Source organism: Scophthalmus maximus, chromosome 7 (genome assembly GCF_022379125.1).
Source record: "Scophthalmus maximus strain ysfricsl-2021 chromosome 7, ASM2237912v1, whole genome shotgun sequence".
Classification (NCBI taxonomy): domain Eukaryota; kingdom Metazoa; phylum Chordata; class Actinopteri; order Pleuronectiformes; family Scophthalmidae; genus Scophthalmus; species Scophthalmus maximus.
The window spans coordinates 26439273-26455000 of record NC_061521.1 but is presented as its reverse complement, the minus strand read 5'-3'; the positions used below and the strand labels follow the sequence as shown (position 1 = coordinate 26455000).

At 46.8% G+C, this 15728-nt stretch overlaps 1 protein-coding gene across 12 annotated transcripts in view; it reads right to left on the bottom strand.

The window, feature by feature from the left end:
• The window catches only part of ciao2a (cytosolic iron-sulfur assembly component 2A), a 19532-nt gene extending 4422 nt beyond the window's left edge, over window positions 1-15110 (bottom strand). Inside the window, exons 1-13 of one of the 12 annotated variants that reach the window (XR_007031041.1) lie at window positions 14824-15110; window positions 13792-13956; window positions 12586-12635; window positions 12035-12080; window positions 11144-11587; window positions 10694-11004; window positions 9143-10099; window positions 8784-9018; window positions 8343-8485; window positions 7785-8125; window positions 7651-7699; window positions 4705-4902; window positions 1918-2028 (exon numbers count right to left, since the gene is read on the bottom strand). Coding sequence is in view for 1 of the 12 variants with exons in the window: in XM_035641863.2 (XP_035497756.1) it covers window positions 11487-11587; window positions 12035-12080; window positions 12586-12635; window positions 13792-13956; window positions 14824-14929 (468 nt within the window). In the remaining 11 variants the exon portion in view is untranslated. Of the gene's footprint in view, window positions 1-1917; window positions 2029-4704; window positions 4903-7650; window positions 7700-7748; window positions 8126-8342; window positions 8486-8783; window positions 9019-9142; window positions 10100-10693; window positions 11005-11056; window positions 11588-12034; window positions 12081-12585; window positions 12636-13791; window positions 13957-14823 lie in introns of those variants that run through there. The other 11 variants (XR_007031039.1, XR_007031045.1, XR_007031047.1 and 8 more) reach the window with 11 other exon arrangements.
• Between the last annotated feature and the right edge of the window lie 618 nt (window positions 15111-15728).

The following is a 15728-nucleotide window of genomic DNA, read 5'->3' as shown; positions in this document are numbered from 1 at the left end:
GTTTTAATGAGTGTCATTGTGCTGAGACCTGACCTGCCTCCTGTGATCAGCATCCACTCTCCACACATTGATCTGGTGTCGGACGGCGTCAGGACTGTGATTTCCACAGGGGTTTGTGGGGGAGGGGGGCGGGACCTATGGTTCGCCTCCCAGGCTCCAGAACGGGCCGTGAGTGAAGATGGTCGACGGCGTCTTTGTTTCCTCCCGTTGTTCAGAATTCATTCAGGAGCCGCCATCTTGTGCCACTGACGTCATGTGGAGTCAGAGTCTGTGATCAGTAGTGATCTTGGAGTGGAGTCGTGGTGTCGAGGCCCCGCCCACACGCGCTCTCGACCAATAACGAGTCTGTGTCAGCTGTAGATCATGACGTCTCTGCCCCTTGTTTACTTTGGTCCATGTCCCATCTTCTAACATGGAGGGGGTGGGGCATATGACCTGTACTGCAGCCAGCCACCAGGGGGCGGTCCATGTGATTTGGCTTCACTTTAGAGGAGCCGTCACGTCGGTTTGAAACAGTCACGTGTGATTATTGTGGTTGTCGTACGATCGACAACACAACTTTATATATACAGCGTGTGTCACTGATCTATTGTCAAACTCTCTGATTGTAATCTGATTACCTGACACATGTAAGTGACATGTGTACACGTTCGTGACAGGACGTGCTGTGCAGCTGCTCCACTAATTAAACGCTGGTGTTTCAGCGCTGCCTCCCACTGAATAAGTAGGACACGATTAATTCTATGTTTAGGAAAACAACGCGGTGCATTAATGAAAGCACAGCGAGCGGCGACGCACATCAGAGGCTCCGCTCACGCCGCTCTGATTACAGTGATTTTACAACGTTTGAACAGGTTATTATCTCACTTCAAGAAACACAGTTTAAATACTGTACAACACACACACACACACACACACACACACACACACACTCAACGACCCCCTCCAGCTCTTTTCTCCTCTGTTATCATGAGTCGCCCTCGCAGCTCAGCAGCGATGGATGTCGGGGGTCGTGTTGTTCCCCTGCTGCCTGATGATCACACCAACTGTGAAATCAGTCACATTCACGCGGCAGCAGCTCGAGTGGGAGAGCGACACCACGACACCATGAAGGAGTTGAGGTCAGCTGACTACGTATGGATCAGTTCATGGACGTACCGGATATATATCGAACAATGATCGTAGACGTGAGGAACACATCTCAGAGATTTGAAGAACTACACTCAGCCCTTTTCCTTCTGCTTCACGCACCAACAATCTTTCACAATTCTGAGCAAATCTGGTTCGGAACCTGAACAGCTGGTTTGCACCTGGCACCATGACATCGGTGGGCGTGTCGTCGTTGTTGCAACGCGCTTTTTTGTAATATACGTCTTCTTATCGTCCGTCTCGTTTTCTGAAGGTGAACAAACATCCACGTTGGCAGAATGCCGTCATCTGTACGTCCTTTAATTGTGTCCTCCTGTGTTGACGCGTCCATGGTTACAATGGTTCCACTTAAAAACTGTTTGTTCGCTAGAGAGCGAGTTCAAATGACCCCGAACGGAAACAGTTCGTCACCCGTTGGTTAGTGAGCGGCCATTTTGAAGCCGCAGGAGTTTCGCATTGTGACCAGCGCCATCTTGTTTGTTTGGGCAACCAGACGTAGGAGCAGGGGGGTGTGGCCTGACTGAGAGCTCGTCCACCTTCGCCTGCAACCTTGCACCGATTGGACGGTACCAGCTGACAATCACACTGTGTCCACGCCCCCAACACAATCGGTGCTTTATGGTCTATGTGGCTGTAAATTAACCATAATGTCCGAGATGAACATCATGTGTTGAAGAAGACTTGAAACTAGAGATTGAACCTTAAACTCCTCAGGAAAATGTTTTTCTGACGTTATGAATCAAGTGAGAAGTCGAGTCACGTTCTCACAGAGTCGCCCCCTGCTGGTCAGGACACAGAAGACAGGCTCTTCAGGCTCTTCAGGCTCTTCAGGCTCTTCAGGCTCTTCAGCATTGGACCTGGTGGTGACTACGTCCGTTTCTATAAACAGAGAGAAACAGACAAAGGATAAAGACGAGCCGCTGTTTTTTCCTGCGGGGACATGAAACATGAAGCTGAACCGGATCAGTTACACGGACAAACGCTGTTGATAACGTGAACGCTCCACAACAAGCTGCGTTCACAAGATCTACAATCTGACAGAGGCAGATAGTGAGGAGGGAAGAAAGAAGGAAGGAAGAGGAGAACGGGATGACGGAGGAGAGATGAGGTTGAAAGAAGAGATAAGAGTCTGTCAGGTCCAGATCAGGGTTTTTATCTCATGCAAACACCCACGAAATCAGTCTCTGATGTGTTTGTCTTCTCATTACTCGGCTCTGACTTCACGGTGAAGAGACGGATCAGTGGGGCGTGAAGAATAGAAGGATTTCTGAAGGTAAAGACGAAGAGAGAATCCGGAGATGGGACTGAATTAACTCGAACACATTTCAAGCTGCTTCATTAAAAAACAGAATCCCAGAGAAGCCACATGACAAGAAAACCAAGCTTTTCTCTAAAAGCTCGTCCTCTGGATTCCGTCACTCTCGTCCCACTTAGCTTCTGTGACTAAGGTCTGTTGTTGTTGTTGTTGTAGTATTTTATTCATCATTATAAGTATTAATAAATCTTCACTCCAGTCTGTGAATCTGTGATAACTGCAGACAGAGAAGTTCTGATCATAACCAACAACGTGTTCCCGTCTCACAGATTATTGTTCACATCTGAAAAAGGCCGACGCTCGTTAAACTCGTGTGACACAAACAAGACGCAGCAGGTTCCACTAACACACCTTCACTCCTCATCCTCCATCGACGTGTTCCCTAACTGACACAATGAGATATTTCTATTTGGATCCATTTCATCTGGCAGTCTGTTTCATTTCCCTCCCTGAGCACATTCTGCGCTTGGTTGTGACTGATCCACCTCGGAGCCTCTGGATCCGTCTGTGGCCTCGTGTCTCCGGAGCAGGAGGATGAAGGTTTCCTGCTGTCAGACATATCACAGGATGTCAAGATGTCGTGTTTGTCCTGAGCAGGATGTCTCAGAATGCTTCACTGCATATTCTCTGTACTGTACGTGTGAAATACAAAGTGTTTTTAAATCGCACTCTGTCTCTGAGAGATAAGACCACGTCGCTCCGGGTCCGAGTTTAAACTGCAGATGTGAGCTTGTGGAGATTCGTCTGCTCAGTTCACGGACTGTGAATAAAGATGGACGACATGAAGCCAAATCCTCCTGATCGCCCCCTGGTGTCTGGCTGCAGTACAGGTCATAAGCCCCGCCCCCTCCATGTTAGCAGATGGGACATGTAGATGTTTCTGTTACGTGAGGTCGTTCTTATCATTGATGTTTGTTCACATGTTCATATATCTGATCACTTTTGCTTCTCATAATTGACAGCTGACACTGATTGGTCGAGACGGGGCCACTACGTCACAGACTCATGACGTCGCCAGCACAAGATGGCGCCTCCTGAATCTGAGATCGTTTAGCTTCATGTTTGTAAGACGAGAGGAAGAAGAGACGCGACGCGTCGTCCATCTCTGTTTACAGTCACTGGTTCAATCAAAGTTTAACTAGTGAGTCGTGAGTAGGATTTAGTGACATCTGGTGGTGAGGGTACAGATTGCACGCAGCTTTATTCCCTGTCCGTTGTTGTTTCTAGTCGTCACGCATGATCTCAGAGGGAAACCTTGGTTTTTGCTGTGGAACCCAGTTCAAAGTCTGGCACTAAAATAAAATGTTGCTTAATAGTCTATGTGAATAAAATAATCATATTGAAAAGCCAGATCTGATCCAATCGACCAAGCTCTTTGTCTGCTTCAGCAACAGTTGCATCGGTGCACTGATGGTAACAAGGTCCAGTATTTCTCTCCGAACATTTATTCATTTCACCCTTGTTTGTGCCTCCTGAGACTTTTGGGCCATTTTTCTTCATCTGACTCTCACATCTCCACCGTCCGGCTCATCCGTCTGTGACCTGCAGTCGGACCTCTTAAGATTCTGACGGTTTGGAAAAGAGAAGTTCTAACCCTAAAGTTAACTCTGCTCTTAAACACTGAAACAACAACATCCATCCTGTTATCATCTTTTACAATCTGCTGCTTCAAGGTGAGAAAGTCTCCTCGTGTTGTCATCAAGGTGATGACGTGTTCAGGTAAAGGACGAACTGGGAAACTACATGTTCTTATGTTTTACACCGATACTCTCATGGCCGGTTTGGACAGGACGACTGGAGACAAAGAACAATAACAGTTCAAATGTGAGAATACGAGTGAAGCTCGAGCGATTTAATAGCTCGAGCTTCACTCGCTGGTCGATAATAATCGTCGGATGAGTCTTTCACAGAATAAACAGGTCCAGAAAAGATTGTTTATATTTTACTTTTACTTTCCATATACTTTTTTCAAGTTCTATATATTCCGTTTTGTTTGTGTTTTTCCTTTTATTAATAATAAAGTTTATGGTCAAAGCCTCAGGGACATTTCTTTTTGTCGTGAGGGTCGTCCTCTAACCTGAAGGTCGGTGGTTTGATCCCAGCGTCAGATTTATAATTTCATATTTCAGTTTTCTGACCATGTTCTACTGTTCTACTACCTGTGATCAAAGAGCCTGATGTTTTCTGACTCAGTCAGTTGTCAGTCACTTTACGTTGCCAGACGCGAAAATGAACTTTACCTTGTGTCCTGAGAGCACCTGGAGGCAAAGACCATCACAAAATCCATTTGATCGATCTCCTCACGCCTACGAGTTGTGTTGTTTCTCTCCCAGAAGTGACTGTTGATGAACGAGCGGCTCCGTCGCTCGTAGGAGGACGAGCATCGTAAGAAGCTGCAGAACCTCCGGCGGCAAAAAGAGTTTTTGCAGAACTTGAATCTGAAACAGATGGAGAGAAAAACATGACATGAATAAAGGTGGTGATGTCACGTGGTGATGTCACGTGGTGATGTCAGGTGGTGATGTCAGGTGGTGATGTCACGTGGTGATGTCACGTGGTGATGTCACGTGGTGATGTCACGTGGTGATGTCACGTGGTGATGTCACGTGGTGATGTCAGGTGGTGATGTCAGGTGGTGATGTCACGTGGTGATGTCACGTGGTGATGTCACGTGGTGATGTCACGTGGTGATGTCAGGTGGTGATGTCACGTGGTGATGTCACGTGGTGATGTCAGGTGGTGATGTCAGGTGGTCAGACGTGGTGATGTCACGTGGTGATGTCAGGTGGTGATGTCACGTGGTGATGTCAGGTGGTGATGTCAGGTGGTGATGTCACGTGGTGATGTCACGTGGTGATGTCAGGTGGTGATGTCAGGTGGTGATGTCAGGTGGTGATGTCAGGTGGTGATGTCAGGTGGTGATGTCAGGTGGTGATGTCACGTGGTGATGTCACGTGGTGATGTCACGTGGTGATGTCACGTGGTGATGTCACGTGGTGATGTCACGTGGTGATGTCACGTGGTGATGTCAGGTGGTGATGTCAGGTGGTGATGTCACGTGGTGATGTCAGGTGGTGATGTCACGTGGTGATGTCAGGTGGTGATGTCAGGTGGTGATGTCACGTGGTGATGTCAGGTGGTGATGTCAGGTGGTGATGTCACGTGGTGATGTCAGGTGGTGATGTCACGTGGTGATGTCACGTGGTGATGTCACGTGGTGATGTCACGTGGTGATGTCAGGTGGTGATGTCAGGTGGTGATGTCACGTGGTGATGTCACGTGGTGATGTCACGTGGTGATGTCACGTGGTGATGTCACGTGGTGATGTCACGTGGTGATGTCAGGTGGTGATGTCAGGTGGTGATGTCACGTGGTGATGTCACGTGGTGATGTCACGTGGTGATGTCACGTGGTGATGTCAGGTGGTGATGTCACGTGGTGATGTCACGTGGTGATGTCAGGTGGTGATGTCAGGTGGTGATGTCACGTGGTGATGTCACGTGGTGATGTCACGTGGTGATGTCACGTGGTGATGTCACGTGGTGATGTCAGGTGGTGATGTCACGTGGTGATGTCAGGTGGTGATGTCAGGTGGTGATGTCAGGTGGTCAGACGTGGTGATGTCACGTGGTGATGTCAGGTGGTGATGTCACGTGGTGATGTCACGTGGTGATGTCAGGTGGTGATGTCACGTGGTGATGTCACGTGGTGATGACAGGTGGTGATGTCAGGTGGTGATGTCACGTGGTGATGTCAGGTGGTGATGTCACGTGGTGATGTCAGGTGGTGGTGTCACGTGGTGATGTCACGTGGTGATGTCAGGTGGTGATGTCACGTGGTGATGTCACGTGGTGATGTCAGGTGGTGATGTCAGGTGGTCAGACGTGGTGATGTCACGTGGTGATGTCAGGTGGTGATGTCACGTGGTGATGTCAGGTGGTGATGTCAGGTGGTGATGTCACGTGGTGATGTCACGTGGTGATGTCAGGTGGTGATGTCAGGTGGTGATGTCAGGTGGTGATGTCAGGTGGTGATGTCACGTGGTGATGTCAGGTGGTGGTGTCACGTGGTGATGTCACGTGGTGATGTCACGTGGTGATGTCACGTGGTGATGTCACGTGGTGATGTCACGTGGTGATGTCATGTGGTGATGTCACGTGGTGATGTCAGGTGGTGATGTCAGGTGGTGATGTCAGGTGGTGATGTCACGTGGTGATGTCACGTGGTGATGTCAGGTGGTGATGTCACGTGGTGATGTCACGTGGTGATGTCAGGTGGTGATGTCAGGTGGTCAGACGTGGTGATGTCACGTGGTGATGTCACGTGGTGATGTCAGGTGGTGATGTCACGTGGTGATGTCACGTGGTGATGTCAGGTGGTGATGTCAGGTGGTGATGTCAGGTGGTGATGTCACGTGGTGATGTCACGTGGTGATGTCACGTGGTGATGTCAGGTGGTGATGTCACGTGGTGATGTCAGGTGGTGATGTCAGGTGGTGATGTCACGTGGTGATGTCACGTGGTGATGTCAGGTGGTGATGTCAGGTGGTGATGTCAGGTGGTCAGACGTGGTGATGTCACGTGGTGATGTCAGGTGGTGATGTCAGGTGGTGATGTCACGTGGTGATGTCACGTGGTGATGTCACGTGGTGATGTCAGGTGGTGATGTCACGTGGTGATGTCACGTGGTGATGTCAGGTGGTGATGTCAGGTGGTCAGACGTGGTGATGTCACGTGGTGATGTCAGGTGGTGATGTCACGTGGTGATGTCACGTGGTGATGTCAGGTGGTGATGTCACGTGGTGATGTCACGTGGTGATGTCAGGTGGTGATGTCAGGTGGTGATGTCAGGTGGTCAGACGTGGTGATGTCATGTTGTGATGTCAGGTGGTGATGTCACGTGGTGATGTCAGGTGGTGATGTCACGTGGTGATGTCAGGTGGTGATGTCAGGTGGTCAGACGTGGTGATGTCACGTGGTGATGTCAGGTGGTGATGTCACGTGGTGATGTCAGGTGGTGATGTCAGGTGGTCAGACGTGGTGATGTCACGTGGTGATGTCAGATGGTGATGTCACGTGGTGATGTCAGGTGGTGATGTCAGGTGGTGATGTCAGGTGGTGATGTCAGGTGGTCAGACGTGGTGATGTCATGTTGTGATGTCAGGTGGTGATGTCAGGTGGTCAGACCTGGTGATGTCACGTTGTGATGTCACGTGGTGATGTCAGGTGGTCAGACCTGGTGATGTCACGTTGTGATGTCAGGTGGTGATGTCACGTGGTCAGACCTGGTGATGTCACGTGGTGATGTCAGGTGGTCCGACCCGGTGATGTCACGTTGTGATGTCAGGTGGTGATGTCACGTGGTCAGACCTGGTGATGTCACGTGGTGATGTCAGGTGGTCAGACCTGGTGATGTCACGTTGTGATGTCAGGTGGTGATGTCACGTGGTCAGACCTGGGGATGTCACGTGGTCAGACCTGGTGATCTCACGTGGTCAGACCTGGTGATGTCACGTGGTCAGACCTGGTGATCTCACGTGGTCAGACCTGGGGATGTCACGTGGTCAGACCTGGTGATCTCACGTGGTCAGACCTGGTGATGTCACGTGGTCAGACCTGGTGATCTCACGTGGTCAGACCTGGTGATGTCACGTGGTCAGACCTGAATGTGAACACATCGAGACATTTAGAAACTTTGTCTACTGTGAACATGTCGAGGATTAAAGGGCCAACGCCTCAGCAAAGATCTGTCAGCTGCAGCTGGTTCATCGGCCCAGTGGTGAACAAACAGATGCCTCATTTACATAGAAATCAATAATCACATGTTCACATGCCAGGGTCACGAGTGTGATCAACATAGAAATCAAACTGGCACAAACCGCAAAACCCCGACAGTGCACACAGAGAGCTCGCCGGTTCGCTGCCATGGCAACAGGGCGACAGATCCGACTACAGCCGAAAGCTGCAGGTCCGCCACAGGAACATTGCTGTGACGACGTCCGGCTGACAGAGAGGACAAAAACTGTACAAATGTTTAGACGGCCAACCGCCGAGGGAAAGTGAGAGAGAGGGAGAGAGAGAGGGTGAGAGAGATGTACACAGCTCTACAGTGAAACAACAGCAAAGCTAGAGACTTCATATGTTGTTATGAGTGTGAGTGTAACAAGATTCTGCGGCTACAGTCTACATCATCAAAGGGACACACTGGTGTTAATGTAAAGTAATATAGATAATATCGCCACATGCATTCTTGACTTTGGCCACTAGGGGCTTCAGTGAGACCCATGAACCAACTCAACTGACTGTTTATATAGACTGACGTATAGTCACCACCATCGTGACGCCAGAACTTTCTGCCTCGCTCGTCCTCGTGTTGCTCATGTTTTCGAGGAACATCCACCTCGTCCCAGAGGGGAAGCTCGTCGTTGGGGGACTCCTCCCACCTGCTGTCGCCTCGGCTGGTTCAGCTTCACAGAGATCACAGGCTCCTCAGAGTCCTGCTGGTGGAATTTGAGGGAAGAAACCAGGCCAGTCAGCTGACTCGCCGATCACTGTCTGCACAAACAGAAATGTTAAAATGCAGACTATTTCCGCAGAGAGAGACGGTGACAGAATGACAGAGTGATGGCAGAGATACAAGTTCTCTGAAATGTTTATTTGGGGCAGATACAGTATTTACCCTTGGGGGAAAGGTGATTTGCATTTTACAACCACTTGTCCAGACCTGGGTGCACCAGGATCTCTGGTGCAGACGTGTTCCTCTCAACAGGGGCTCAGTCAGCCTCACACGGGGCACCACGTCTGGTTTGATGCTGCTGAAGCTGGGGCTTCACAGGCCTGAGGAAGAAGGGCCACGTCCCGGCCCTGAAGCTCCAGATATTTCATCCATGAGCTGCGGAGAGACTCAGAGACAGATTCACCCAGTAAAAACAAGTCTGCGACATATATTCATCAACTTCCATTAATTTAATTGTTAGTTCCTTTGTCGTTCGTTCATGGGGAGGATCCAGGGAGTTTTTTTTATTATAATTTTCTGTAACATTATGAGATAGATTATTTTCACCTGTTGTTTCACATAACATATATGACAGAAGTTTCTTTTCTCTGCGTCATGTTACAAACCCCGCCCCTACCCAGAGCAAATGAAATGAGCTCCCACAATTCCTCTGGTTCCCAGACTGAGGACATAAATGTAGAATTGGTGTAAAACATGTAAAACACGAGATCAAATACGTTTCTTCTCGTGGGAGAAGATCAAACCACTCAGCTCTCGACCACAGGTGAAGGTCTGAACGTTGGTCGACTGGTCCGTCCAAAGCTTTTCATTCCTGCCGCTGCTGCTGCTAACACACACACACACACACACACACACACTCTCTGAGCTGACAGACAGTACTTGTTCACCTTCTCCCTCCACACTCCCCTGCACTTCTTTACCAGATTGATTTCTTTGTTTTGACACTGACAGTAAATTGCCTCTTCTCCTCGAGTCAAACACTCTTCCCTCTGCAGAGCCTCAGAGCTTCTGCATCAGTCGAGCTCGTGATGCTCTGATCACCGAGGACGGATGAGAGGAAGGACGTCACAAGACACCACCACAAACAGGTGGAAGAGGAAGAAGAGCGCAGATCTTCAGCTGGAGTAAAAAAAAATACATTACAGTTATAAGTCCTGCATTTCAATAATGTGTCAGTGAAACTGGGAGTTTTCTATGAGCTGCCAGTTTTTCACACACACACACACACACACACCCACAGTCTCTCACACACACACACCCAGTCTCTTTCACACACACACACACACACCCACAGTCTCACACACACACACACAGTCTCACACACACACACACACACACACACAGTCTCACACACACACACTCAAGCAAAAGCAGCATTTATTTAGTTTTCTCAGGAAGCTCAGTTCAGACCAACAGCGCCCCCAAAAGACGAAGCCGCGTCACTACATCAACTGAGCAACACAAATGATGCAAGGTTCTGTTTGTCAGGCTCAGCCTGAAACAAAATAAACACATACATATATATATATAAATCAGCATCAAAACTGAAACTGTATTTAAACCTTAAAGGTCCCATATTGTACCTTTCTGGTGTTTAATTTGAAGTTTTGATCCTTAAGAAGAAATATTTGTTTTATTTACAACCAAATAAACATCTCAATATGGTTTTATATCTCTTTTTAAGGACAGGTCAACTTTGGCCTGTCTACTTACTATGTTATGAGCCTCTCTTCTGATTGGCCGACTGTTTTCTGAGTGACGCATGGCCAGGCCAACCACCTCCTCTGTTCGCCGCGTGTCTGTGTTCTATCTCCCTGCTCCCGACTACCAACAAGTCATCGGTACCCGGTGTCGGCCCGAGAGGCGGAAGACGCCAGAGCGATCCGCTGAGCTGCTGCTGGGGAAGAGACGCGGGCGGACCGGCCGCTCCCTCACGATGCAGATGATGGATCAAATCTCTGAAATGTCTTCACTCAGAGTAGAAGATCCGGATTTTCTTCTGAGGAGAAAACTTCTTTCATTGTCTGATCGAACAATGAAAACAAGTGATTCTGTTTAGAACAACTCAGAAGCTGCTTCTCGTTGATGTAACTTTTAATAACTGATTTTATTCAACATCAAATCTCGTTATAAAAAAAAAGAATCATATTTATGATTGATCACCACAGGAAATCATGATTCATGTTCATTTATCTTCTTCTCTTGTGAAAAAGTCCAGAGGGAGGGAGGAAGAAGAGCAGGAGGCGTGTCCTGTTTCCTCGGTAACAAAGACTCGTCCAGTCGTCACACGTCTGTCGCTTCACGCCTCCTCCGCTGTCCTGAGTTAATTTAATCTATTCAACCTCTCTCTCACACACACACACACACACACACACACACACACACACACACACACACACACACACACACACACACACACACACACACACACACACACACACACACACACACACACACACACACACACACACACACACACACACACACACACACACTCTCCTTCTCCTCAGTCGTCAGGTTCGGTCACACACTGCTCCACGATCTCTCTCAGGTTGGGGTTCTCCATGGCGGCTGCCACTCGCTCCTTATCATTAATCTGTTTGTTAACTGGAAACAAAGAGACAGATTATTACATAATCATAATCAATACAAGTGTATATAAAGACGATCGATGAGGCTGAACGTTGAGATCGTTTATGCAGAGTTGACATTATGTCCTGAGGGAACATGAATATTCATGTCAGCTTCCTGACAACATGTGACCTCTGACACTAAAAGGTCGAACAAACGAAGAACAATGGATGAAAGAATTTCAGGCTGATGGAGAAGAAGAGTTTGTCCAGTGGAACTCGAGCGTGGACCGTTTCTGTCTTTGTCTCTTTCATCACAGTTTTTCCTACAAGTCTTTTCTGTCGTTGAGTTTTGTTCCTTGAAGCATCAAACCGTTAAACACTGATTTATTTCTGTCCCACATGATTTAGGAAACTGTCTCAGCGGGACGTTGTCAGATCTAAAGGAACCTTTTGAATTACAAATATATAAAAAAAGACTTACTATCCTCCTCGGTGGAGTGAGTTCCTTCTGAAATGTAAATTTCCAGCTGAGAAGAGAAAGAGGGAAAAACAAAACAGCTGAAACTCAACTGAGAACAAAGTCGTGGTTTAAATGTTGGTTTGGTGTAAAACAGAGAGAGATCAGAAGAATAATGGAACGCAGCATTAGTTTCCCTCTGCTGTCAGCATTTGTGCTAAGCTAAGCTATGCTAAGCTATGCTAACGTGGACCTACTCTCTGGTCACTGGAGTGTTTTTACATCCTGAATCCTCATCTCAGATTTCACTTCAAATAATCTCCTCGTTGTTTCCTGGTTATTATATAACAACAATAATAATAAACTTTATTGATATAGCACTTCTATAAAGAAAGCTACAGTGCTCGACAAAAAGAAAGCGAGGAAATTAAACGACGAGAAAGACGATCGGTTCATAAAACAGGAGAATTATACCACACAGTCACAAATAAAACCTATAACAGTCTCATATAAAACAATATATCAGCCTCATTATTAGTCACAGACTGTATTTATAATATGATGTTGCGACTCACCTTGTGTTTAAAAGGCAAACACCTCTGCAGCTTCACCTGTAAACACAGACCTGCAGAGAAAACAACATGGCCGTCAGTCAGATCACGTCTTTACTCCTACAGCCTGCGCTCTGATCCACTTCCTGCTCTCGTACTTTTAGAATTTGGTGAAACATTTGTGAATCCAGCGAGAGCGTCGACGGCTCAGTGTGAGAGACTTGAGTCACTCACGTTCAGTCGTACATAAATCATTTGTCTTCAAACGTTCAAGATGTCTCGGTTTCTGTTTTCACAATAAAACGGGACCAGCAGCGTTTCCACAAGTCTCCGACTCAGAGGTTGGAACTACGGAGTCGTGTGGACGCCGGGCGAACTGAAGGTAAGATCAGGTAGAACAGCCTCAGTGTGTGAGATTCGGTTAAATAAATATTTTCCCAGTCAGAAACATATCAGGAGACAAGAGATTCAGATATGAACATTATAAATGTATGAGCAGTAAAGACCTATAATGTTTACAGATGTAACACACCGCCTGCTTTTTCTGAAGCTCACGTTCAACTCTGCAAAACTAAACTTGCTTGATTCTTCTTATTCCGTCGCACAGATCAGGTCGAGCGCCGACAGCGGCGGAGGTGAAGGGTCAAACTTCCGGTCTCACACCGCCTCGAGCCCTCGACCTCTAATCTCAATTATGGAACCTGAAGAACTGTGAGCAGCAGAGCAGAACATTGTCTTTAAGTCATAAAGAAACCAAAACAAACTAAAACTAATAAATAACCAGTTCCTCCGAAAGCAAAACATACAAAATGAGAAACGTGATCTTTTTGAACTTGTGTTGTTTACACAAAAGAAAAGAAAGATTTAGTATAATAAGAGTCCTCCTGCTGCAGTGGAACGTGACTCTGGATTTATCATGCGAGCTGCTGCAGGAAAAGTTTGTCCTCAGCTTTTATGACCGTTACAGTGTCCACAGGGGGCACCAGAGAGTTTTCTCCCATCTGTGTCAACGCACCGTGACGTCACCTGCTGGTTTGTGAGGCGACGTTTTGAAGCCTCGAGTTTTGTTTTCCGGACCCGATGACTACGTCCATTTTTATATACAGGGTCAACAAAAATATGGTCCCACATATATCCACAACTAGAAAAAAATTATACTAATGTGCCGATTCCGTTAATTCAGATAAAAAGATGAGAAAAGGCAAAAGGAAATAGTGACTCACGACTCACCGATCAGAGTAGCCAGAGAGCAGTGAGGCACGGTGGGAGAGAACTTGATGATGATCAGGTACTCGTCGTCTCCGAGCTCCCGGACCTCCACGCATTTCTCCGTCACCACGTCCAGCTCCTCCAGGGTGTTCGGCTTCTCCGGGTCCCGGATCGATCGAATCACGTCTGGTGAAGGGGAAGGAAACAGGAAGTGTCATTAGTTAACGATAGTAGAGTCTAAAGTTAGTGTCTAAAAGTAAAACTAAAATAATTAAAGCTGCAAGCAGCGTTGATCGGGCCCTTGTACATGTGCACATGGCGGAGTGTGTCACCATATTGACATGTAGACTGTTATCATGCCTGAGAAGTTTGGATCAGATTGGACGATGCATCTCTTCAGGATAACTTCCTGTTTCACGGCCAAGGACCGAAAATCGTCACGTTGTCACAGCAACGGCCTCTGACTAAAGCTTTTGATCACTTTTTAATCCTGAACGTGTTTTCAATACGCCTCCCCGCTTCATATGAAACCTAGTTCAACAACCGTATTCAACTCGAGAGAGAAACATGGAGGTCACTATATTTAATTCATTCACAGTTTATAATACATATATGAACACAAAGTTATGGGCACTGTTCTCAATTTCGGTGAATAAGTTCTTCTAAATATTACACGCTGTAGCTTTAAGTTACTGTGACCAGCGAGTACTTCCACACCAAACCCCGTTCAGAAAATAACTTATTCAACTTTGCCGCCAGTGATGTTGAGACGTCATAACTACTTCATAGACATCGATGAGGATCATGACATCGTCTGCACTTCGGCACGTGACTCGTTCACTCAGCAGCAAACTGAACGTGACAACTTACGATATTTGTTTTTAAATATATATCTGTACAACAGTCATTTAGCCTGGTGACGCCTCCGGCCGACGCTTGTTTCAACGGACGTGTGAACGGAGTCCGGTGAACCGGGACTCATCGAGCAGTTGAAGTATCTGAGCTCCACAGTTCGCCTCGGCGGCCTGTTCACGCTCCCGCTCCTGAACTCACCGTACACCTCCAGCGCTTTCTCCTCCATCTTCCGGGTTCCCGCCAGTCCAGACAGCTGTATCACCTCGGTGACGGTTAACGAGACGAGGCTCAGCGAGACCTCCATCGTCTTACACCCGCCATGTTGGGAGAGGACGAGCCGCTGAGTGACGTGTGTCTGACGGGAACACAGCGACGGAGCCGAGCGGCGCGGATCTTCAGCTTCACGTGACCGACACCAGCAGCTGCGACGACCCGCGACACTTCCTGGTCTCTCGTATAGAGATCAGCGGCGGTTTTTCGCAGCCAATCAGCGTCTCTGTGTGCAGTTCATTTCCTACGTTTTGGATTCAGGGAGAAGTAGTCGATGACCTCTGTCACTTATTGTGATTTGACACATTATTTAATACCTACATATTATTATATGTGTGTGTATAAATGTATATAATATATACTTATGTATTTATTATTTAATTTTGGAATAAATTATAATGTTTCCATAGAAATGCAGATAAAGGACTACCTGGCACTTCCTGGGTGTTATTGGTTCATTTTTTTCAATATTATTTTAACACACTCAGAATAAAAAGAACATGAGCTTGTAAAAGTTTCCATGAAACGCAGAAGATTTTCTTCCACCATGAAAAACTCAAATCTCTCTAATTTCTCAGATAATAAACGTAGTCATTTTTACTTCAAGATAATTTTTACGGAGGTCAGTCCTTTTTGGCTTAATTTATATTCATTATTATTATTATTATTGCAAATTAAAATACAAAATGTTATCTTATTCGTCCAGATTCATAACTTTTGTCTCATGTTGTTGGTATGGTTGTATTACTTTTATTACGTAAATATGATACGTTTTTTTATTCAATTTTATTTTATTTCAAAATTGTATTTGATATTTTAAATTTGGAATTATA